General features: G+C 47.6%; 1 protein-coding gene across 7 annotated transcripts in view; it reads right to left on the bottom strand.

The window, feature by feature from the left end:
• Positions 1 to 616: 616 nt before the first annotated feature.
• Arhgap28 (Rho GTPase activating protein 28) overlaps positions 617 to 25,951 on the bottom strand; it is a 162,554-nt gene continuing 137,219 nt past the window's right edge. For all 7 annotated transcript variants that reach the window (XM_050166208.1, XM_050166215.1, XM_050166214.1 and 4 more), the window contains exons 10-18: positions 25,801 to 25,878; positions 21,762 to 21,924; positions 17,892 to 17,974; positions 16,150 to 16,347; positions 15,140 to 15,253; positions 12,383 to 12,436; positions 10,031 to 10,155; positions 5,495 to 5,559; positions 617 to 3,760 (exon numbers count right to left, since the gene is read on the bottom strand). In XM_050166208.1, the coding sequence (XP_050022165.1) occupies positions 3,666 to 3,760; positions 5,495 to 5,559; positions 10,031 to 10,155; positions 12,383 to 12,436; positions 15,140 to 15,253; positions 16,150 to 16,347; positions 17,892 to 17,974; positions 21,762 to 21,924; positions 25,801 to 25,878 (975 nt within the window). In that variant the 3' untranslated portion in view covers positions 617 to 3,665. The remainder of the gene's footprint in view (positions 3,761 to 5,494; positions 5,560 to 10,030; positions 10,156 to 12,382; positions 12,437 to 15,139; positions 15,254 to 16,149; positions 16,348 to 17,891; positions 17,975 to 21,761; positions 21,925 to 25,800; positions 25,879 to 25,951) is intronic.

Genomic DNA, 25,951 nt, shown 5'->3' with positions numbered 1-25,951 from the left:
AACCAGAGTCCTGCCTAGGCCAGACCTAGCAGAAGTTATGGGAGGGTCAGTGCTCTCCACTCCCTCCGGTCATCCCTCACTATGGTGACAGGGGCTGCACAGGGCTGGGCTGGGACGCGGGCCCCTAACGCCCGTTCTTCTCCCCGCACCGCTGTGCACCCGGACGCACCACGTCCCGCAGCGGTCGTTTCAGTGTTTGTTTCTTCCTTTTTATGGATAAAAGTCGATGGCCACATCCTGGTTAATGAGAGATGATGGAACAAAAACCCCAACATCGAACTCTGAGGTACAAACGCACAGGATTGGGATTTCTGCAGATATATGATTTCCCCCTAACTACATCACTAAGTTGGGAAGACAGGAAATTCTTTTTTTTTTTTTTTTTCGAGACAGGGTTTCTCTGTGGCTTTGGAGCCTGTCCTGGCACTAGCTCTGTAGACCAGGCTGGTCTCGAACTCACAGAGATCCGCCTGCCTCTGCCTCGTGAGTGCTGGGATTAAAGGCGTGCGCCACCATTGCCCGGCTAAGACAGGAAATTCTTGGAAGGTGGTGTTTACAAATGAGACGAGAGCGTGCAAAACAGCGCCGTGTATGAAAGAAACACTTTTAGTCCATGTCATATTACTTTTTATTAAGTGACATATTTATGGAAAATAGTTGAAAAATGCCTGTCAAGGGGAGTACCCCCTAATGTACAGTCTCTTCAGGCAAGTCAGACACACACACATAAAAAGAATCAACACATTTGCTCAGAAGAGGGGACATTTCATCCCTTCTCCTTTTCAGTCAAAGGAAATGCATGGACAGGAGCGGGCTCGCTGCCAGAAAAATGAACACCAGTTCCCGACAGCCCGTGTCCCCCACGGTTAGCAACACGAGACAGTCACTGAGGACGCACGAGGACTCCCTCAGAGCACGCCGCAGGGCATACTTCCGGCGTATTTTTGTCCTAAATGCTTTTGCTAAGACTATTTCATGGCGTGAATGGCATATTATCAAAACATACACTGAGAGCTAACTGCAGCGGCTTAAGTAAGACCCAGGGACAGTTGAACAACAACAAGAAGGTTAAAAGCCCATTTGATTCTCTTTCCCAAAAAAAAAAAAAAAAAAAAAGGCTTGGTGAGGTAGTTTATACGGCACATGCACACTGGAAGGAATCAGAATTCCAGTTTGTTCAAAGGCCACTGGCGGGAAGAACCATTTCCCAGCTGAGCTGCAGAGCAAAGGACCCTCCTAGGGAGGACAGAGGGGAGACGAGGCAGCTGTAGACAAAGCTTCCTGAATATGTGTTCCTCCAAGTCACTTCCTTTACTACGTTCCCGAATGACGTTATTTTCCTACTTGTGTATCCAGAGCTTTAGACGGGCGAGAAGCCAGTACGAATGTACTTTACTACCCACGTAGCTGGCCTCTTTTTGCTGGGAAACGGCCCATTTAGTCTAACAGGTTTACCTACTGGACTTTGGGAAACCAACTCTCAATAAGGCCAAAGTTCTTTCAGTACCAGATGGCAGGGTATTTCCAAATTGATCGGGAGGTTATTCTTTCAGAATAAAAACCCATGAAAGAAACTCCTGGAGCACACGGACACCAGTTCACACGGGGACTAAAGCCTTCTCTAGCAGATTAACTGTGCGACGAGAAACGAAAAGCTACAGCCAGCGTTGCCTCTGATGCTGACACCGCCCTCCACACAATACAGTTACCGAAAGTTGTCACGTTCCCTCATAAGCTGAAATGACCAATTCCAAGTTACCGACTCAGCCAAGACTTCGCGTCGGAAGCCGCACGGAAGTTGGCACAAAACGTAGAGCCTTGCCGTGCGCTACCTGCCGTGCACGAGCTGCTGTGGAAGCCTGGCGACTAAAGCTAAGGCACAGATCCTAATGTGTTCTCATGTCGTCTGAAGTGAGAACCCCAGAAGAGGAAAAGAAGTGAACAGAGCTGTGCACTTTCTATATAAATACAACAGCATCGGAGGCTTCTCATGCCAAGAAATACGGGGATGTGCTCACGTTATTTACAGAAACATAGTGGTGCTCTGGAAGGGTGCCTTGCTTCTGTGCGCAGGCAGGGACTCCTCCAGCGACAGTCCTGGAAGCCGGCAGCTCGACAGTGACATGCTCACTCCCTGCTCGCCCCCGCAGGATGCACTCATGGGCCCGCTGGGCAGTCTAGAAACCGGGCAAACACCAGGACACACACACACACACACACAAACCTTGGCAGTGCGTACGCACTTGGCTTTTAGTGGCTTTTCAGAGAAAGGAAACAGAAATTCATAAATAAACCCAACCAACTGGTCTTTGTGTTTCTAGACAAGTAGAGCAAACTCCCGAGGGTCAGGAAGAAAACGGTCTGCATGCTGAAGGCACAGAGTGTTCTGCTTCGACAAGGAGATGACCTGACTGTTGGAGATGGGTGGTTTGTTTCCGTATCAGCCTTGATAGAAACGGGTGAGCTCTTCTGCGCACGCCTTTACAGTATCCTCATTATCTCCCGACATGGGCTATGCAGGGAAGGAAACAGTCCCCTTTTGCATTCGTGAGTGAGTTTTGCTCGTACTGGCACCTGGGTCTTAGATGTGGTAACCGGTTGCTCTAATTCCATCAAACTCTTGGTCTGTGGAAAAAGATCACGCACACCTGGGATGAACAAGGATGCTCTCTGCAGCCTCCGGAAGGCAGAGCTGTCCTCTGTAAAATGCCCCTCGGGACATTTTCGATCTGTTTCTCTTAGAAACACGAGGACCAGATGTTCACCACTGCAGATCTAGACAACAGCTGTGCAAGATGTGGACCGGACAGTGGTCTCCAGCTTCCACAGCCCAGGGCTAGTCTACAGTGCCTGGCCACGTGTCTGGTTAACACTAGATCGAAGCACACAATGTACGTTTGCAACTTATCAATTCTGGGTCGAGCGGCCTTTTCGGCACTTAGGGGCGAAGGCATCTCTGTATTTTTGGAGTTAGGGCTGCAGAAGTGGCTACAGCTGTAAAACGTCGAAAACCAAAAGTGTTTGATCTGCAAAGGACATTCACGCTAACACAGGAGAGGCGGTCTCTCCACCCGAGCAACCACAACTGGGAGAAGAGAGAACAGACGCCACGACTGTGGACTACATGGGCCACCCTGGAAGCACAGGACGCCCTTGCCAAACTGGGATTTGTAATGAGGACCTGCGCGCATGAGACAAGTAACCAAAACATACTACCTCAACTCTCAACGGAAAGTTCCTTTGCACCGGGGCGCTACCAAGTCCTCTCCGAGCGTGATGCACAGAATGACAAGGGGCACAGCTGTCTTTGGACGGAAGGCCCTCCAATCTAGGAGCATAAATAGTGTATGTTTCACATCAGAAGTGCAGCCTGTTCCCAGGCACAGGGCCAAGTCTATTTCTGCTACCTAAGCTCCACAGCGAGTAACGTTGGCCTTTCTTCTGGGTCCTATCTTCTTACCAAGGGACTGCGATAAGGAAGTTCAGTTCAATGTGAACCAGCTCCTTCTCTGTAGTTCATATCGACAGAGCTGGTGACGCTGCCCCTTCAGGAGAACCAGGATTACAGAAGCGAATACCTCGGGGCAGTGTGCGCTTTTTTTTTCCCCACGAATGCAGGAACTTCTTGGCGTATAATACAAGGCAAGAGCCATCTTTGGCATATTTTAAAGGCTTGGCGAGGGCTTAATCACCCATTCTGCATGAGGATTAACATGATACACATCCAATATATACGCATCAGGATCCAAACAGTGTTGTCCTAAAAAAGAAAGAAAACCAAAAAAGTTCAAGCCAGTGAAGTGGTTGCCTTGTAAGCATAGTGCATGAGTTCTATCCCCAGAATCTGCATTCAAAGGAAGAAAGAGCAAGGTGTGGTAGCGTGGTAGTATGCCCTTGTAGTCCAAGATAAAGGTTCTCGACAAGTAAGTAAGGGATATGAGAAAGAATTTAAAAACACAGGAAAGGAACAATCGGGATATGTGTGACACCATGAAAAAAACCAAAAACACATTTTGACTTACAGGCATAGAGAGGAATAAGTATAGAGGAAAGAAAATAGGAAGCCATGTTATCAGAACACAAAATACCACTGGAATGCAAATAGCAACACTAAAAAAAATCAAAACACCATTGATGACTGCAAACAACAGCCAGGATGGAATGATGACCCTCAGGGTGCAGTAATGGCACACACGTCTTATCCGTAACCAACAGCTCTCTGCTCAGTAAGAGGTAAATTATTTCTGGTGCAAGAAACCTAGGCAACTCCCTAGAGCTAGTTAAATAGCTACAACTACCCACTTGACCAAACCAACATAATCCCTAACTTCATTCAATATTTATTTTTACAACCACAGGCAAGTAAGTGTAGTCCTCACCCTCACTGAGGAAACCTCTCTTTGCAACTGATTGAGGCCATTATAGGAAACACTATAGAGCCCAACCCCAGAGGGTACAACTCCCACACCTAACGCTCAGGGAATATCGTGGCGGAGGGCAGAAAGTTTTTCTAAGAGCCAGGGAATCATGGAGTCTCATGTGAGACTGTGCCTCCTAGTAATGCCAGAAGCTATATCCATAAAGTCTTAACAACATGACTGCCTAAACATGAGCTAAACATAGACAACAAAATAGATATGTAAAGTTCATGAGACCACAAGGCCTCAGCACGACTACAGGCATGGAATGCAGATATTCAGAGTGAGAGGATACCAAGTGGATATATCCCAGACCCAATGGGAAGCCCTGAAAATGCACATATAAGTAACATCACGCAGATTGAACAGGCTCTGTTTAGGTATATATCTTTAAATACATATATTACTATAACAATAATTAGTGAAAAGAGGCCATGAATTTGAAAGAGTTTAGGGAGAAGTATTATGGAAGGGTTTGGAGGGAGGAAAGGAATGGGAAAATGATGTTAATTACAATCTCAAAAAAAAAAATTAAAGGGAACAAGAATGGACATTTTGTTGCTTTCTATTGAAGTAACAGGCACAAATCCAGTGTCAAAAAAATTTCCCCTGTGGGTATTTAGATAGTAAGCAAATATGTGGAATGTAAAACAAGTCTTAACTATAGGAATATCAGGGGAAAACAAAGAAAGGAGGATACATAGTGTCAGAAGGCATCACCAAGAGGGTGACATATCAGTAAAGGCACGGAGAGTCAAGCAGGAGATGAGGACATCTGGAGCAAGAACATTCTAGAACTCAGCCAAGGACACGCCCAGCAGTGTGCCAGGTGACTGGGTGCATAAGGGCAGGACCCAGAGGGTAGACCCAAAGTCTTTATGTCACTTCAATTTTGAGAATATTGGAGGGAAAAAAAATCATAAAACTGCTTTTATATGCAACTACAAAACCCCAAACATTATTGATTTTTATTTTTATCTATAAAAATGTATGGGAAAAAAAACACACCCCTACAACAATAACATTCCATGAATGTATCGTGGAATATGGGAATAGAAATGACAGATGATGCTTACCTATGTTTCCTCCAACTTCGTATAACCTCTGGTTCTGCATCTTTATACACTCAGATGAACCATGACTAAAAAACAGAGAAGGCAACAGTTGAGGTTCCTTCAGGGTCCATGGTGAATATCGACAAGTCATCCTATCTTGACGAAATATATGCCACGCACTTTATTATGACCAAAGTCACCGACAGCAGCAACAAGAACTTAAATATACGGGGGGGCTGAGACAGTTCCCGATCATGGGATGTTCAGTGGCCATGGCAACAGAGAACACGTTCTAGCTGAGAACGTCAGCCCCCCCCCTGGAGAGCAGTGGTGACGTCAGCACGTCAGCACGGCGGCTGGCTGTTTACCGCTGCCCCGTCTCTGGCCACAGTTCTCTCCATTCGAAAGAAGCCACGTTAATTTCCGCGTTTGCTGAGTTTGCACGCATTCCCTCTTCAGCCTCGGTTACACCTCTAGACTTCCTGAGCGCTTTAAAAAAAATACCTTAAAAATCACCTCAGTTACCTAAAGGTGATTTCTTTCCCAGTCTGTCACACAATAAAAAGAAGTCGGAGAAAGCGATCACCCAAGTCAATTTTCCTATCCCAAGTGTAGAAGACTGGATAAGAGAATTCAAAAGGCCTGTGCCAATCAGCGACTCAAGACCAGTCTCAACTCTGCTGAGGAGAGGAGGGAGCTTGCCCCTCCGCCATTCTTATTACTCTTTATTTGTAGTGAGGTAGTCTTGAGGTAGCTGTGGATTGGACAGCATTTTTAGGAATAGCACACGTGGACCCTATGTATCCTTCAGAGTTTCTACTGTGAAGGGGTATTACTAACAACAGCAGCACCTTGGGAAACTGGAATGAGATTCCAGGGAGAGAATGTTGAGACAGATCTAGGCAAAACACCCGTTTCCATCCCCCAGGACGCCCACTGCTGCCCCCTTCTGGCCGGCTTTACCGTTACATCCTTACTACATCTGAGCCTGATCCCCCCCGCCCCCCCATACCTGCAAACAAGTATCACCTGGTCTGTGCTCCCATAAATATTTCCTACGTCCCAAGTACGTCCCAAGTACGACAGAAACAGGAGAGCACAGCGAGGAAGCTTCTGGTACTGGCTTTTGTCCCACTCAGCACGAATCCCTGGAGACCTGAGCAAGTCCTTTTAATTCTTGTTTCTACAGAGCATCCTGGGATCTAGGGCTTATCTGCCTTTGCGTCACCAAAGCTGTTCTGGGTTGCATTAATGAGATCTTCAAACCCGGGGGGGGGGGGGGGGGNGGGGGGGGGGGGGGGGGGGGGGGGACAAATGCCCGGGAGTAGGGATGTCATGCCGTATTGTTGTTTAGTTTTATAACAAACTCCCAAACTACTTTATGGTGTTGTGAACTACGCCACCTTGCCCACACAGATGGTGAGTGACCGCCACAGCTTCTCTGTGTCTTTGCAGTATTTGGTACTGCTAGGCATGGCTTGAGAACCCTCACGGGTATGCCACGACAGGCCTCTGTGGTTTTAATTGGCATTTCCTTAGTGGCTCCTGATGGACATCTTTCCACGCGTGTATTTTTCGACCATCTTTCTCCCCTGGTCACATGTCATCTATAGGCTGGTTTTGGCGTGTCCCACAAAGGCCCAAGTGTGTGAGGGGTGGTGCCTAGTGGAGGCGTGCTCTCAGGGGAGAATGTGTGATCCCAGACTCTCTCTCTCTTCCCTTCAAGGCCAGTAGAGGAGCGGTTCTGCTCCACTGAACGTCTCCATTGCCGCAGGTCGAGGAGACCCGTGCTCTCTCAGACACTGTGACGGGGCAGAGGGCTGCCTTCGGTAAAACGCCTGCTCCTGCTCCCCCCCCCCCCCCCCCAGCTGTATGGATTGGTCCTCCCTGTGAGTAGCAAGTGCTTCAGGTGTCTATTTTTAGCTGTCTTCTCGCCCTCTTCACAGGTCCTCGTACTCCATCAGCTTTCAGTTCGATGAGGCCTAAACTCATCAGTTTTATCTGATACACCGCTGGGGTTAAGCCTGGGCAACTCATCCCTTGTCCGGTCCTAAAGATTGTCTCCTTTTATTAAAGCTCTTACATTTCTCATTATACATTTAAGTCCATGGCCCATTCTGAATTAATTTTTAAATAATGAGATTTAGATTAAAATTATTATTTTTTTTCCTGGCCCGTGGAGCTCCAGTCCCCGTGGCATCCTTTATTTTTATTGTAAAGCTATTCTTTCTCCACTAACTGCTTTGATATTTTTTTGCCAGCATTTTGCTCCCAAAACAGACAAATTCATGATCCAACAGTCTAGCAGCCGACGGGGCACCTTTAACTACAACTCACAATGTTTACATTTCTTTACTGGTGTGTGACTTATGCATGTGGACTCGCGTGTGCCACGGCCCGTGCAGGAAGGTGGTTGGTTCTTTCCTCCCCCCCCCCCCCCCCCGTGTGTGTGCTGGCGACTGAATTCGGCTGCCAGGCTCGGTGGCAAGCCCTTGTGCCCGCCGAGCCCTTTCGTCCTCTCCAGATTACAGCTTTTAAACCGACGTGCTCACAGGTCTAAGCGAGAGGCTGGGCAGCTCGGATCTACGGAAGTTGCGTCAGAGGATTTGAGTTGACAGTCTCCAGACCTAATCTAGGTTGATTAGGAATACTGTCTGTATAACTACGACATTTCCTCGTTTGTGGAAAGGCTGCATGTGCCCCGGTGCGTGACTGGGCGTCAGATGACAATTTGTGGGCCCTTCCTACCGCGCGTGTGTGTCCTGGGTATGGAACTCAGGTCTTCAAGCTTGGCAGCAAACACCTGTAGCCCACTAAGCCATCTCATTGGACCAGGGAATTTTCTTTCTACAAAGGTCCGATTGAGGATTCTGTAATCTATTAAATAACACAGGAATTAACCAGCTGCCAACATCCTTGCAATAAGATGCCAAGTTTAGATATAGCCTCCCACCTATGATAACTGCGGTATTTTAAGATGCCTGGCACAGCAATAGAGTTACATGGCTGTTCAGACTCCTGCTAAGCCGGTCTGCTCTCCTTTTCCTTTCTAATGTAATTTTTTGAAGATAACTTTTTAACATTGTATCTACGTACTGAAAACTTAGCGGTGTATATTTAACCCAGTTCAGTGGCGAATCCTTCGTCCTTTGCCTTTTCCGGCCTGGCAATCTGAGCCACAGATTTAGGACCCAGGACGTCGCCTCCGCAGTGACTGCAAATCTCATCATATCTGTCACGGTAATTGGTCCTAACGGCTTCCACCAGCTTGACCAGAGCATCCTTGTCTTCCGAGCTAACCTCTGTGAAGGAAGCTGTGGTGGATGTCTTCCTGTGGACCAGTCGCCCCAGCCTGGCCTTTCCCTTGATGATGCAGTAGGGGATTCCCCACTTTCTGACACAGGGCAGGCAGGGAGATCACCAGCTCAATGGCACCTCTGTCATGGGCAATCGCCACCAGCTGAGCCTTTCTGTTCTCCATCAAGGTGATGACTGTATTGACCCCGCTTGAAGGAGAGGTGATCTCTTAGTCAGGACATCCCCTTGGCCAGCAGCCTGATGTCTGCCATTATAGCCTGCTTCTGGCTTCTGCTGTTTCTACCTTCATCGAACTAATTAGAGCTTTACATATAGTTGTGAAAGATAATACGAGTTCTTTGTGCCCTTTGACCCATGGCAACATTTTGCAAAACTATAATATCATGCCCCAATCAGGATCTCAAAATCTATTCGGCATAGTGAGCGTAAGTATCACTGTCTCTCAATATGCGAACCCAGCCCAGCCCAGGCAAGATGCAGTACCAGAATTCTACCACTGTCGGCATCCTTCTGGTGCTCCTTTATAATCATGCCATCTTCCCCAAACAAAATCACTAACCCACCCTCCACTGATAACATCTGTCATTCCCAACCTGTTAGTGAATGAAATTACGCAGCATGTACACTCTTGCAGGGAGCTCTCTTGACCAAAAAGGGCTACTGCTGTTGAGTTTGCTCCAAATGCATATGTTGTATATAAATTTTACTAGAAGGTGTTTCTATTGAGCATGCATTCCTGTAAGGATGGCTAACGCCCTTTTATGGTCACCTCTGGAGACTCATGATAAAAGCTGGGAATGACTGCTCGCAGGCTTTAAAAAGGGGCAGTGACGGTGTCCAGGGAGCCTACCTGATACTTCCGGAAACTGATCAAGATACTGACCAAACTAACTGCCAATATTTTTATCCTAATAAAAGATACAATTCATTGATTAAATAACCTATCAGGAGAAGAATCACGGGGGCTGGAGAGAGGACGCAGCCACTAGGAAGGCGTGTCCATCTTTCAGTAAACTGAGTTCAAGTCCCGGCACCCACATTAGACGGCTCACAACTGCCTGTAGCTTCAGCCCCAAGGGACCCACCAGGGCCTCTGTGGGCACCTTCATACACGGCAGATACATAGACGCATTAATCCAAAGCAGCAGCTGCATTGTTCTGAAGCCACAGCTGCAGGAGTGCAGCGGCCCACCTGGGATCGCTCATCTTTGCACGCTACCTTCAGCTTGGCGCGCTCACCTGTTCTCATACTGAAATTTCGCCAGGATGTCTTTGGCTTTGGTCTGACTGTTGAGCTGAATGGCCATGGACACTTTGGACAGAAGTGGAGCGTGGACCCTGATGACGCCTTCTGGCACGTCAGACTGCCAGGGAGGAAAGACCAAAACACCGTCAAAGGAGGGCTCAGAAATCGCACGCAAGAGAGGAAAATCAGCGACATTCGGTAGAGGAAACACATATGTATGACCATGACTCAACCAGAGCAGAACACGCCGTCCTGCTTTGCCAGGAGTCTAATGATACATCTGCCCCTGGCATCTACTCTCTTTACACTTACGCCTCCTTATCCTGGCATCATAGAGAAGAAAATATGGATTCTGACAAATAATCGTATCTATCAGCATCTTTATTGAACAATATCCTAAAAACCGTACTTTCATTAATATACATATATGTATATATACACACACATATATACAGTGAAATATATATCAGTATCTTCATTGAACAATTTATGTGTGTATTTTTATATGATATTTATCAGTGCCTTTATATATAATAGTATCGTTATTGAAGAAAATCCTAAAAATCCTACTTTAATTAATATGCATGCATGTATATATACATGCATACACATATAGATCTAGTGAAATATATGTATATCCATATCATCATTGAATTTACCTGTGTGTGTATATATATATAAATCTAGTAATATTTATCATTAGCTTTGTTGAACAATATCCTAAAAACCTTACTTTCAGATGTATACATACATACACACATATCACATAGTCTAGAACACTATGTTAATAGGTCTCTTGAAGTAATATATTGAAGTATTAACCCACAGAAGCTCAGAATGTCCCTTATTTCAAAATAAGGTCAAGAGTAGAATAATAAATAAAGTTGGAGATAAACCAAACTATCTTACTCTGGTGAGAACTGTGTCCTAAGGAGAAGAGAAGGGACAAAGGACACAAGTAAGAACACCCTTGGAAACATCTGTGGAGACTTGAAGGGACACACCATGAGACACCACAGGAAGACGGTGTGGAGGCTGAAGGGACACACCATGAGACACCACAGGAAGATGGTGTGGAGGCTGAGGGGACACAGTGAGACACCACATGAAGACAGTGTGGAGGCTGAGGGGACACACAGTCAGACACCACAGGAAGACAGTGTGGAGACAGAGGGACACACAGTCAGACACCACAGGAAGACAACAACACAGACTAGAGTGATACATCTGCCAAGGACTGTTGGCATCACCACAGGCTAACAGAGGAGCCGGAATAGATCTTTCCCTCGCTGTGCTCAGAAGAAACCCACTCTCCTGACATTCTGAATTGGATTTTATGCTCCAAAATCAGAAGACTATAAATTTCTGATGTCTCAGCAATCCCGCCTATGGTGCAGTTATGGTAGTCCTAGGAACCTGAAGCAGGGTATTTTAAATTTGGGTTAGTTTTTATATTATACCCTAATATCACCATCAAGAACTCCACTAGGGAATTAACATGGAGGGCTTTGGAGTTGGGGGAGCACAGATAAAGACCATAGCCTGTTGCGGTCAAGACCTCACTCCTAAAACACCCTTTCCAGCATTTCAAGACCCTTTCCCTCTTAGCTCTCCAGATGACACTCTGTCAGACCAGTTCTCACTCTGATGTTATTGGGCCTCTTCACAGAACGGACTCAATCCCTCCTCACCTTGGTGACCTTCGTACCCATCCAACCACCTGAGTCATCAGCTGAAGTTCCTGTATCACTGCTCCATTTGCAAACTAGGAAGAGCAAGCCTGAAGGACAGACTGAGGCCCGAGAATGTAGTGGAAGTTCTCACAGAGTATTACATGAGAATGAATAGTTATGGGGGCTGGGCATACACATGCCTCTCATTAGTGTATTCAGATCAAGGGAGCTTTTGTTTAAGGCCAGCCTTGGCTGCACGGTGATACCATTTCAGAGATGAAAAAGGACAGGAGTGAGAGAAGGCTTCCTGCTTCATACACACATGAGCATACACTCACACACATGCGCATATACTCACACATATGCACATACACTCACACAATGCACATGCGCATATACTCACACATATGCACATACACTCACACACATGTGCATACACTCACACACATGCACATACACTCACACAATGCATACACTCACACTCATACACATGCACATATACTCACACACATGCACATATACTCACACACACTCACACACATGCACATATACTCACATACACTCACACACATGCACATACACTCACACACATGCACATATACTCACACACACTCACACACATGCACATAACACACAACATACTATTAGCTATAAAGAAAAAAATGTTCTTACCATTCTTCTTGAAGGTGATTTCTGTGGTACCTTTGAGGTCTTGGGACTTGAAACCTAAAGAAAACACATTCCATCTTTCAGATTAGCCCCGAGAACACAAGTGCATGCTGCTTCTGGCCTGGAGTAATCCTTGTGGACAGTATTTGGGTACCTATCGAATTAAGAAGTACATATGCTCTTTGACCCCCAAATTCCTCATCTACAAATTCAACTTCAAACCTATTTCAATTGTGAAAACAATGACATATATAGCTCAAATCATGAGAGAAATGAGGCGGCCTAGGCAAGAAATTGTACACCCATAGAAGAATGCACAAAAGAAGCAAAGGGTGGGCGCACGGCTACGGGACATGTGTTACTGTTTATTAAGCCGCTATAGCAAGACCAGGGACAGTGTTTCCTGTATGCTGCAGTCACACAGGATAGGAGGAACGCATGCAGTCATCACAGGGACCCACAGAGCACCGGTTCCGCAAACCCACAGCAAAGGCCACTGATCCCCAGGCACCCTACAGAAAATGGCACAGGTACACACCATCCCAAAATACTTCAAGTCATTCCTAGCTGGCTTGTTGTACCTACCAGACTATAACTGCTAGGTAGATAAGCTGCCATGGATGGTTTTTTCTTTTTAAAAACACTAAAAAGGTCTGTGTGTGTTCAGAACCATTACAACACGGACCTATAGATTCGTTTCCTTCTTCACGTGCAGAGCCTGCGGCTGCAGAGGATCGAGAAGGCATGTATTTCTATCTGTTGCATGAGCACAGAGCATCTGGGGCGGACACACTTGTGCGTTTCCGTGGACGCACATCCTGCCTCTGATGTTCATTTTCTCCAAGGGTGGAAGTCAGCAGTGACTAAATTTTCTTCTATATCCTTTCCACATTTTTATTTCATGCATTTATTTACTTCCTGGCTGACTGGTTGATTGCGGATGTGTTTGTGGGGGTTGACACAAACACACAGCTTGTGGGAGTTAACTCTCTCCTTTCACAGTGTGTATCCCCAGGACTGAACTCAGGTCTTCAAGATTACTGGCTGAGTCACCCCACTAGCTCTTCTCAGTGATTCTAATGTGTAACCTGTTACTTAATTCTTTATTCCAACTGACGTGAAGCATTTAAGCATGGCCTGCTACAATGGAATTAAAGTGTTCTGTCTTTTGGCGCTTGCTTCTGTGGACCGTCAAAGCATGTAAAAAGCTGGCATTCCTACGGCACTGTAGAGTTTACACGGCGTCAAACACACCAGCTGCCCTGCCTAAGACCAGCAGGCTGTGTGGTGTTTTATGGTTGCTGCTGCTTTGTTTTGAGGCAGGGTCTCAGAATGTAGTCAACCTTGAACTCACAACCCTCCCATAGCCACCAAGCCCGGGTTTAGTGGCGTTTTCACTTCCGCCTTTCCCACCCCTGTTCCTCAGCTTAGTCGACATCTGGAGACTACCAACCTGCATCTGTACTGTCTGTCACTGCCTCCATCCTGGACGTAGGTACAAAAGGATGTGCCTCACTCACCAAGACTCCCAACTACTTGTGACTTACCTGGGGGCTTGAGTGGCCTGCCTAAATGTCACCCGTCTTGGAACTTGTCAGAGCTGTGGGCACAAGTGTTGTGTGCCAGGTTTATCTACTGCCATAGATAACAGCTGCAGATGAATAGTTTTTGCATCCCCAGAGTTGAATAAAACCAATGCCTGGAATGCACTGCTGTTCTCCACATAACTAGTTGTACTAAATACAAGATCTCTGGGAATGCTATGTAATTATACAAAATTGAAAATTATCTATTATATTTGTCAACAAAGATGTTGCGGGAGGTCCTTCCGCTCCTCCAGCCAATAGCGTGGTCTCTCAGCAACTATTGGCTGGAGGAGCGGAAGGGCCTCCCGCAACAAGAAATGTCTTTTTGTACTAACTTGATCTGCTGTCATAGGTAGGTATGTCCTAGTTGCTACAATAAAAAATACCCTGACTAAGTCAGCTTAAGGGAGAATTTTGGCTTACAGTCCCAGAGGTGTACATCCATCCCGGCAGGGAAAGCAGGGGAGCAGTGGCAGGAAGCCGAGAGTGAAGAGGAAGGGGACTGAACATTAAGCTCTGGGGTGACCCGCTTCCTCCAGAGAGGCCCCACCCACCTCCTACAAGTCCTACAACATTCCCAGACAGTGCCGCCAGATGAGGACCAAGTGTTGAAACAGGAGCCTGGGGACACTGCAGGTTCAAACCATGACAACTTGATCGTCTTTAAATCCCTGAGAGGGCTACAATGCTGACTTTCGACTTGTGTAAGGTCATTTCAGCCATTCTAATGAGTCGGATAGCAAACAATCTTCCAGAGATAGACATTCCAAGAACTTTAATCCCAAAGCATGTAATTCAGCACATAAGATAGATCCTGGTGCTTTGCTATGGAGACTTTCCACAGTATCTTTGTGGTGTTTTAATAACTCCATTCCTCCTTTGAGAGAGAAAGCCTAGACTGTGGACTGCCATGGCCCTTCTGGGATCCACCCTCGGCCCTGCTGGGGTCTACCCTAGGCCCTGCTGGGATCCATCCTCGGCCCTGCTGGGATCCATCCTCGGCCCTGCTGGGATCCAGCCTCGGCCCTGCTGTGGTCCAGCCTTGGCCCTGCTGTGGTCCAGCCTTGGCCCTACTGGGGTCCACCCTAGGCCCTGATGGGATCCATCCTCGGCCCTGCTGTGGTCCAGCCTTGGCCCTGCTTTGGTCCACCCTTGGCCCCATTGATGCTCTCACCTCCCGCTCTAGGGTCTTCCTCCTAAGCAGTTTCTTCATACTCGGGAGCTGCTTCTTCAACAGCATGGTGGCTTCATTCATCCTTCTTACTTGGGTGATCAAGAAAGATGGCACCTACAGAAGACAGGGGCTTGACTAGAAAGGAACATCTCAGCAAAAGCATCCTGGTAGACTGAGCCTTTCGTTATGGAAGCTACTCTTAACTCCTCATTCTCCTGGAGCCAGGAGATGTGACATTTGTTCTTGAGATTAGAAAAGTGACGAGGATTTCCATTTAGCTTAGAAAACATGCTTAGAACACATTTAAAGAACGCCCTGTTGTCTCCAAGGGGAGCTGGTTCTAGGAACCCCTTAAGTTCTGAAATCCTTGGATGCTCAGCTGTTGCAGGGAGCCCCTTGTTTGTCCCGGCCACCCAGAACCAAAATAATCACACAAAATTGTATTAATTGAATCACTGCTCGGCCCGTTAGCTCTAGCTTCTTATTGGCTAACTCGTACATCTTAATTTAACCCATTTCTATTAATCTCTATATCACCACAAGGTTGTGGCCTACCAGCAAAGTTTCAGCACTTCTATCTCCGGCGGCAGATCCATGGCATCTCCATGACTCTGCCTTCTTCCTCCCAGCATTCAGTTCATGGTATAGTGTTTGCACATAGCCTGCACAAATCCTCCTCTACCCTGCAAATCAGCTATGATTCACAATACCTACCCAATGCAAACACTGTGTAAGGCATTGTTTGTTTTAGTGTATTATTTAGGGTCTAATGATCGAACAGCTCAGGATGGCCGCAAAACTTTGGGAAGATAGCTGGAGTTATGGTTGGTTACATCCAGAGCTGGAGAACTCGTGGACAGGGAAGGCCGATGGTGTAGGATACCACGAGCCACCGTGAACTGTTTTCCTCTCCTTTTGTGTCTTGGGTTGTTTGATCCTGGGTCACTTACATCCCCCTGCACCTGGTATAGTTCGTAGGGACACTGGACAGCCACAGAGCTGTCACTCACCTTCCACAGAATTTTCTGGTACCTCAGCATCAGGCGGATGATGTGGGCTGCGGTATTGGCTAGCAGCAATTCTTCATAGTCAGAGTGCTTGCTTCTGCTGAAGAACAAGTTTGGCGCCATCACCGTAGAAATGTTCCAGAGGCTCATGCGGTTCTTTGATTCATTGGCGATCACTTTATTGAAGAATGTCATCAGTGCCTAACCAGAGGCAGGAGAACCATGTCACTCTACCGGGAACCACTGACAGGCTTCCCGGATGGCGACCACTCATTCCCACATCCCTTCTCTGTGTTGCTGGGAACGTGTCAGAAGGCAAGTGTGAGCAAATGTGTCCTATGTCCCCTTAAGATGCTTGGAAGAAGAGAAGCAAGCAGTGAACTCAACTGTCTGCTTCTTAAAGTAATCCCCTTCTTAGGGGCTTAATACCACGGAGGCTACAGATAATAGACTTACATTTTATCCTAAACAAGCTTGACAAATATTGAAATTAACTATCAACCGGGGAGACAAAACACTGCAGCTCAAATGAAATGAAATGCAGTTTTGTTGTGAAGGAAGAAAAATAATTCTCTAAGTAAAAGCCCCTTAATGGAAAGTCCTACTGCCGGTACCTGGTTACCGTTTCAATGAGAAATGGTTTGAACAACAGGAGCCTCCTCACACTCTGTGCAGACCCAAATGCAGCTCCAAGTTTTAAACGAGTACTTCAGACATAGCCTCTTTCGGCTGTTTCTCATGACCTTGCTTTGCTGCTCATTACCGGCCTCCAACTTGCGACCCCCCTGCCTCAGCTTCCCGAGTGCTGGCATTACGGGCATGCAGCACTGTGCCTGGCTCTTTGGACTGCATTGTAAGTGTGGAATCTTCCCCTGGCACAGCAAGTGTCTGTACGCAGCTTTTGTACCGACTCCCTTCCCTGTCCCAAGCCATGCGGACAGAAAGCAATCAGACGTCTTCATTTTCTACATTCTAGTGACTGGCTGTAAAATCAAGGGCTCATTGAACTCATCTTACTACAGCCTCAATTCAAAGGTTTCAAGCACCTGTTTTGCATACACCAGCATCCTAAGACACACACACACTCGTCCCTAAAACTGCAGAGAAATGCTCACATTTTACTAACAGGACAAATGGACTGGAGAGGAAGGGAAGTTGGGGATGGGGGACTACGGATGCCAGCCCACCGGTCACCCTGCCACCTGTCGGCAGGTGAGCGAGTCCCGTCTCTAGAATTTGTTTTTCCAATCCTGAAAATGACCAGACTCTACCAGGCGGCATCGAAACTCCTAAAACCTAGGACGATTTAAATGATGCTGTGTGTATACGTTCTAATGTAGGTACTTCAGAAATCTCGTAGCGTAGTGATCTCAGACGCTCTCCTCCAGGGCTGACCGGTACTCTCCCGCCAGGCTGGAAGGAATCACGGGATTGGAGAGGGGCTAACTGTTCTCACAGGATCCAGATGCGGGGCCATGTACCCTCTCATCTTCATCTCTCTCACTCCCCACACTCAATCCTGGCATCTGCTTAGACACTGGGCATGCTCCAACTGAACGGAGGGAACTGAATGTTAATGTTCAAAGAGAGTTCTAGAGCTTCCCTTCTTTGTGCCTTCCTCAGCGTAACAATACCCGGAGCGCGCGAGACAGTGGAACTGCATCTCGCAGGGGCTCTGTGGGCTGTCGTACTTCTGTTTTCCCCAGTTGAGCCCCGTGACAGGTCCCGAGGTCGATGTCACTTACCTGGGCTGTGTCCCTGTTGGCGTCAGGCAGGGCCATGACCATGAGGTGCAAGGCTTGAAACTGCACTTTGATGTGAGGCCCCCCTAACGAGAAGACAGAAACGATCACACGCTCGAAGTCCCACTGATGTGCACCGACAGCAGCCGCGCCGACATCTGGAGGCGCAGGAGGGCGCTGACAGCTAAGGGGAAGGACTCGGGTCTGGAGCTCAACAATGTTAATTTGTTCATTTGGACAGGAGCCCCGGCCTGTCACCCCTTTGCAATCCCATGATGCCTATTTACAGGCAGGCAGCCAAGAAGGTCCTCTAAATAACTCTAGATTTACATGACAGGTTCATTTTCAGTGAGCGTCCACAGACCTTGCCTTACTCCGCAAACAGAAGACAAAGCCCAGTTCACGAGGAAATAAACACTGCACACAAGGACACAGCAGCATAGGAGGGCGGAGGAGAGGATGCATGCTCTAGACCCGGACTCCAACCCTGCATTCAGTACTAAGTCATTTAACCCCTTTGCTTCCATTTTGCCATCTATAATACCTTGTTAGCTCATAGGGCTGACCTGAGGACTAAGTGAGCTAATGTGCACATGGGGTTCATGCCAGTTCCTAGAAACAGTTGTCTCCTGTGTGGGCACATTGGTTTGATGACCAATACTACATATGCTTTATCTCACATAGACATTTAAGGGAGGCGACTAGCTAGTTTTGGAATGTTGAGACTTTTATTCCCTAGCAACACTAGATGGCACCAGAGGGCTGGCATCGACGCTGAAAACGAAGCGTCCACTGAAGCTTCCCTTCACAGCTCACTTCAAAAAAACGGTCTGCTGGGGAAAGAGCGTCTTCAGAAGGTGAGATGCTCTGGGGTCCTGGGGAGTTCTCTAGCTGAATGGCAACCTTGAAATCAATTCACAGTCCGTGGCTGGAGGCCGGCAGGTGCTCGCCGAAGCACTGAGCATCACAGCAATGCAAGCGTCAAGTGGGAACCTACTGCGCCAGTGGAAGTCATGTGCGCTGGAGGTGGGGAGCTGGTGACAAGTGTGTGTCTGCTGTGTGGGAGGGTGGGGGCACACCCACAGATCTGACCGCACCGACTCCGCGTTGTCCACGTGGATTTTAGGCAGCCACGCCCAGTTCTTAAGAGGAACGTGTTATAGGCCTGGAGGAATACTGAAAAGGCTAACGATTGATGTGAGCTCGCATTGATGTGAGCATACATAAGTAGCAGGGCCTATGAGGAGCGTGTCCGGTGCCAGGCCCGGATGAGACGCTATTTTATGCAGATAGCCTTCTCCTCAGAGGTGATCAATCCCAGAACACCCCAGGGAAGGACAACAGGTGCAAGCCCAGGCGGGGCAGCCCTTCTTTTGACTGCAGAGAATCACAAGGTTTCCTTTAAAATTGTTAAGTCTGATTCGGCAATTTTTCCATTTCCGTTTTCATTTTGCTGACGGAACTTGTCTGCACACAGTCTGGTCAACCGTTTGTGGGTAATTCGTTTAATGCCTCTTAGCACGGAGCCTGCTTTCTCCTGGAGTTGTTATTTTCCCTGGAAGTCATTATGCTTTTCCTGGAAGTACCCAAGTCTGGCTGATGAACTAGTCAGTCCTTGACGGAATCAGCCGAGGCTGAGCCACTGACTGCACGGATGGTAAAACAATCTGTGCTTTCTGAACTCCGTCTGAGTATGCAGAAGGTAGTTCCAACAGAGACACGTGTGTACATACGCACGCATGCACATACACACGTCATGGCTTCCTCATCACAAATCTCATTGCAGCGTGTCCTTTCTTCAGGTGGCAAAAAGGGCAACTATTTCCCCCTGGTCAGGGGCCAGAGCTCTGAGCTTCCTGCAGAGCTGGCTGGTATCAGATCAATCACCGGCAATGAGGTACTTTCCCTCACAAAGTTCTACAGAGGCGCATGCGTGCTCTGTGAACTCTCTCAGGGCTTGCAGAGAAGTGCACTGGCTGCTGTGGATGGGGAATGATGGGCGGCAGGGAGCTCAGACTCCTGTGTGTTGGTGTCTGTGTGGCTTGTACATGTGTGTGTATGTGGTGTGTGTGTGTGTGCGTGCATCCATATGTGGAGGTCGGAGGACAACCTTCAGTGTTGTTTCTCCGTTGCCCTCCACCTTTCATTGAGACGGGGTCTTTAATCAGCCTGGAACTTTACCAGGTAAGTTAGACTATCTGGCCAGTGTGCTTTTAGGGGCCCGCCCATCTCTACCCCCATCTTCCCGTCACTGCGATTGCAAGTGTGCACTACCACGCCAGGGTTCTTTACACTGACTCTGGGATTGAACTCAAGTCCTTACACTTACAAAGCAAATGCCTTCCTGCTGGAGCCCTCTGCCCAGCAGCTCTGAGTAGCTGTGGCGTGGGAGGCTTGGGTCCCCCCTTATCTAAATTCACACTGCTGGGCCGCACAAATCCGCTAGGCCAGCTCGTTTCAGCAAAGTTGTTTGGCGTATGTCAACACAGAGTAAGGAGGAAACTGTTTTCCTCATGGAGGACCAGTGTTCTGAATGTTTGACCTAAAACAGGGAAATCTGGTGTGGTACTGTATGTGTCTGGCCGATGGGCGGTCCTACAGGGGACAATGACAGTCTCTGAAAAGCACCCACAACCACGTAGCGCGACAGAGAAGGAAACAAGAGTGGGCAGACTGGAGAGGCCAGCGAACTCAGAGGGGGGGTCATGGCCCACATTCCCGGACCCCAGGAAGCTGGGCAGTGTGAGGTGATAAAGACTCAAAGATAAACAGAGAATCCTGGACTGTCTGCCCTGAAACTGGGTCAGGGTCGGAGGCAACCAGACCCTGGAATGTTACGGGGGAACGAGATACAGAGAGGTGAGGTTCTAGCTCCGGAGCAGGCCACACGGAATCGCAGGCCAACCCGCAAGCACACATGTGTGAGGCAGCAAGACAGAGGGTGACAGATGAGCTGCAAGGCTAGCTAGATGAGCTGCAAGGCTAGCTCACTGGGTAACGGAATAGCTATGCAAACATGAGGACCTAAGTCTGGATCCCCTGCACCCACAGAGAAAGCTCGGTTTGATGGGAAATACCTATAACCTCAATGCTAGCGACAGGAACAGGCAGGTCGTGGGGGCTCGCTGGCCAGCCAGGGTAGACATAAAGTGAGCTTTAGGTTCAGATAGATCCGGTGTCAGAAGAAGCAAGAAATAAAGAGTGCAGAGTGGCAGACGAGGCTTCTGTGCGCGCGCACACACACACACACACATGCACACACACATACACACACACACACACACGCACGCACACACACATGCACACACCACACACATAATACACACACGCATACACCACACACACACACACACACACACGACTGATGGCAGCTTTGTTCCCACCAAGCAAATGACTTATTTAAGCACAGCAGCCCAACACAACACCCAGAACAGAATCGAAATTAACTTCACATACAAAGAAGTGTTTGTACCCATTCTAGAAGAAGACCCGGATCATGAGATAAGCCAGGGGCTGGCACTAGCCGATGAGGTTTTTAAGTGGCTCTCAGAAATATGCAAACAGTGTGAAAGAAAACATGCTTAGAGTGAATGTAAAAAAAAAAAAAAACAAACACGGCCTGTCAACAAGCAAATTAAAATATTTAGAATAAACATCAACTGCAAATTCCAGAACTGATTTTAAAAAAAAAAACTATAGTATCTTTAAAATTCGAAAGTTTCTTTCTCAGCAAACTAAAGAATTAAGGACAGTTATCAGATTCAGGTGTGCAAACCCAGGAGAGGCACACTTCGCTGTGTGGGACTCGGCCGCTCATGGGCTGCATCGACCTCCTACTGCCTCAGTCCCTCCATGTTTAATTTCTTCACTTACTTTCCATCAGCGTGATGAAGGCAGGTATGTACTCGACGGGGAAGAGGGAGGTGGGGAGTTCTCGGAAGAACGCCTTCAGCATCACGGCAGCTTCCCGGTGACACATTCTGTCCCACTTGAACTTGTCAGCATTGAACCTGGCATCCAGTTCTTCGCGGTACTGCTGCAAAGCCAGGGAGGGGATCAGTCCTCGAGGATGCTGAACGCCAGGTCCTCTGTACCCACTCTCATGACGCAGGCTGTGCTTTGGCAATTAGACGGCTAAGCAGCTGCCAGCGCTAACCTTCCCATGTGATTAAGAGCTGAAATACCTGTTTGTGAGTTAACTTATAAAAGGTCCTTCCGGAGGTAGCCTGAACATAGTAGCAATCTCGAAACAGGTTGCTAATTCTACACAACTCTAAAAGTTATTAACCGAGTCTGTAGCTTCATTTTTGTGGTTTTGGCGGGAAACCACAGCCCCCCACGTGATAAACCACCATCTTCTTTTTGTCCTAACCCTTCTGTTGTCCTCACTTCTGCTTCTAAGTCCGAGCAGGGACGCATGTGTGCAACGTCCTAATAAAGTATCTCTGACTTCACTGCAGCGTGCAGAATAGTGACCTCTTCCTGGAATGGGTACAGCAGTTCTCTGCCAACACACATACACGCACACACGTGTCTTCCACATGTTAGCACGCCTTCCCCATCCTTATGGTCTGCTGCCCTGCGCAAGCAGCTCGTGTTAAAACAATGGGTCGCCGTTCAGTTCCACTCACATTACGTTCTACTGGAAAAGTTTGCTGCTCGGTGCAAACCATCCTTCATGGTTCTTTACCAAAGTCTTCCTCACTTTCTACCATTCCCTTGAACACCCGGGTTTCCTCAAACACTAGGCAGCTGGGACTCATTTCCCTGACTGATTCTAACGGCTTGCTTTAAAGAGGATACTTAGACAGGACTCAGGTAACCTTCCGCTTTTTACAGCCTCCGCTCCATTCTCATGGGAACCTACTTCTAGCCTTAGACAGAGTCAGCCACAGACATTTTGTTCATCTCACCCTCTCCTATCAGGACCAGCTCACCAGCATGCAAGACGCAAATGCTTCCACGGCTCCCAGAGCCTGGCAAATTGAGATTTCTGCTAAGCTTGCTGAGAGATGTGTCATTCTGATCTGCCCTTTCAAAAACGGGGAGCACACTTAGGCAGGGAACTGATAAGTATGTATTCATCCTGGGTTAAATGATGAGATTCTGTCTCAAAACCCAACCAACCAACCAACCAACCCATCAACCAGCTAACCAACCAACCAGCCAGCCAGCCAGCCAGCCAGCCAGCCAGCCAACCAGCTAACCAATCAATCAGCTAATCTCTCAGTCAATAAAATCCCATTTTTTGTTTTCCATTAAGGAGAACATGGGCATAGTCAAAGTCATGTCCTTGGATCTCCTTGCAGCGCAAACACAACTATACCACCTTTTGAAGCATTTTCACAAAAAAAAAAAAAACGCAAACAGCTAGCCGGAAGCCACCAGCTCCGGGAGAGAAACCAACACGCAAGGTAATGGAACTGGGGAAGAGAAAATCTTCTGTGTCAAACCGTCTGCCTTCTTGCCTGAAACATGTCCCAGTGTTTGGCTCAAATTTCTCTGATGTTTTGAAAAGAAAGTCATCGAACATTCCAAAGCATCAGATTGGTTCCAAATGATCTGTGAGCCTTAGATTTGGGAACTGGCTTTGCGGTGATGTCCTTATTTGGCTCCAGCTGAGCAGCTTCCTCTCAGGCCTGAGTCCCTCCATGTCAGTCTCAGGAATCATCTAGAATGGGAAGCCATGGCTGGACCAATCAATGCCAGCATCCCCAAACGGTTGATGTTATTTACTTGGCACAGATTAGGAATGATCGTAACAGATTTTAAAAAACTGTCTTTCCCCAAGTTTGTTCTGTAGGACGTGTAGTGCTGGGGATGATCTTACAGAAACCAAACCCAAGCAAGCACAGGTACTGAAGGTTTGGATAACGGAGAGACATAAAGGCCCCGGCAACATATCGCGTCTGTCTCTCCTAACCTCATTTCCCTATTTCTACTCACTGGCCCAGATGTCTTCCACGCTCACTTTCCTAAAACCAGAACGATGAAACATCTGGACTGAATTTTTTGGCTTAGCAAGCAGCAGAATAAATCGACCGACTCAACATCAAACCCATTAAGGGGAAAGACTTGGCCCTAAACGCGGTTTGGGAATGTGTGTATCTAAAGACACGCTGAAAGGGCAGTCAGCCTTTGCTCAGCAGCTTTTACACAAAGGGTTATCTGAGGAAAAGTAACTCTGCTCTCTTGTTAAACTTGGAACACGTAAGAACGTTTTCTTTAGACAGGGGAGCTGAGAAGAGAGAAGGTTAGGGGAACGGAGTCTGATTCTGGTTTGGAAGCCCGATTCTTTGGCTGTCTTGGGGGCTCTGACTCTGCTGATCACCTAAGACAATGGAAGGGGTCCTAATTTTCCCCGGAAGCATGCCAGGGAGGGGAATGATAGAAATTAGGACAGAAATGCTGCAAGAGCCACTGGGAAGTGATCTGCCTTCCAAATGAAATCCTGTCCATGCTTGCCCAACTCCTCACTGAAGGGAGTCAGGACTTCCAACCTGCCCTGCTTCAGATCTTCCTTCCAAGGAGAACTCGCCACACTCATCCGTAAGAGGTTCAGGCAGCTGCCTCTCTCAGCTGGCCACTCCTCAGCACCTGCCGCAGCCCGCCCTTTGAAAGCAGACCTAGCCTGTGGCTGAGCAGGCAGATGGTCCAGGCCTACCCCATTCCGCCCAGTGCTGGAGGAAACGGACAAGCTCGTACCACAGCCCATGCTCTGCCAGCCCATCTCCGCTCTGGAGGACCCAATAGACACAGCCCACTTGTTATCCTCCCATCTAGAAAATGTCCTGTTAGGGTCCTGCATTTCTACCCTGGCAATGCTCATAGCAATAGACCCCACAAAATGTGTACTGACTGAATGAAGTAAAGAAGGGATGTCTTTCTACCTCCGTGTGCTTCCTTTTGTGGGTCTATCACAGTTAAATTCATCTTCTCATCCCCACGTGAATATTCTTTCTAGGGCCCACCACTGTGTCCACAGATTGGGGTGACCAAAGGGTAGGCACGAACTCTTCACTGTGTGCGCCCCTTGGGAAGCACAAAGGGCTATTTTACTAGGAATTGATCAAAAATGATTCTCTTCAAGGACCCTGTACAGCTCTGTAGAGCTTGCCTCTGGAAGGGTGTGAGAAGGCAGGGCAAGCAGAGCCGCATTGCTGTGCTGGCGTTAGACGTACACGCTGACGCTACCATAAATGGAACTGGGGTTCCGAACAGCTGAGTGAGGATTCCTGTGGTTATGAGTATTGCTACAAATTCTTAGAAAAGAAATTCCACCAAAAGGAGAGCCAAAGAATGTGTCTCTGCTGATCTCAATTGGTCATGGAAGAAAATGGGCTCAGTGACTTCAAAGGTCAGAGAAGCCTAGCAAACCGAAGTGGTTCATTCCCCACACAGGGATGGGTATTTTAAACTTCAAAATGAAGACACACAGCCGTTTTGATGGCGAATTAATGTCATGTTTCATATTCTAGGTTTGATGAATTGCAGCACGGGAGAAAATACACTCAGAGGTCCTGAAGAGCATTAAGACGAGCCATGGGATATTATCAAAGGAATAATGACAGTCACAAAGACTAGCTCAGTGGGACTGGGTTGTGGTGGTCTGAGTAAGAATGTCCCCACAGGCTCATATATTTGGATGCTTAGTCATCAGGGAGTGGCACTATTAGAGAAGGACTGGGAGGTGTGGCCTTACTGAAGTAGGAGTGGCCTTGATGGAGGAACTGTGTCACTGGGGTGGGCGTTGAGTTTTCAAAAGCCCAGGGTTATGCCCAATCTTTCTCCCTCTCTCTACCTGCTGACCAAGACGTAGCTCTTAGCTACTGCTCCATGAGCGCCACAGAAGTAGAACACTTGTTAGGATTAGCTTACGTCTTTATCTACGAAGGCAGAGAACACTGAGTACCTTGACTTTGGCAGTACATCCGGAAAGTCGAAAAATTCCTTCTGATTCCAGGCCCGATTCCTCGACTTTCTGAAAAAACTAGAAATCGACAATCAATCATAAAAATTGAATTATCTCTGCATGACTGCAAACATTCTAAATAATGAGGGCA

This window comes from Alexandromys fortis, unplaced genomic scaffold, assembly GCF_014885135.2.
Source record: "Alexandromys fortis isolate MF-2015 unplaced genomic scaffold, M_Fortis_MF-2015_v1.1 scaffold_143, whole genome shotgun sequence".
NCBI classification, from domain to species: Eukaryota; Metazoa; Chordata; class Mammalia; order Rodentia; family Cricetidae; genus Alexandromys; species Alexandromys fortis.
The sequence above is the reverse complement of the archived record's forward strand: the minus strand, read 5'-3'. Positions and strand labels throughout refer to the sequence as shown.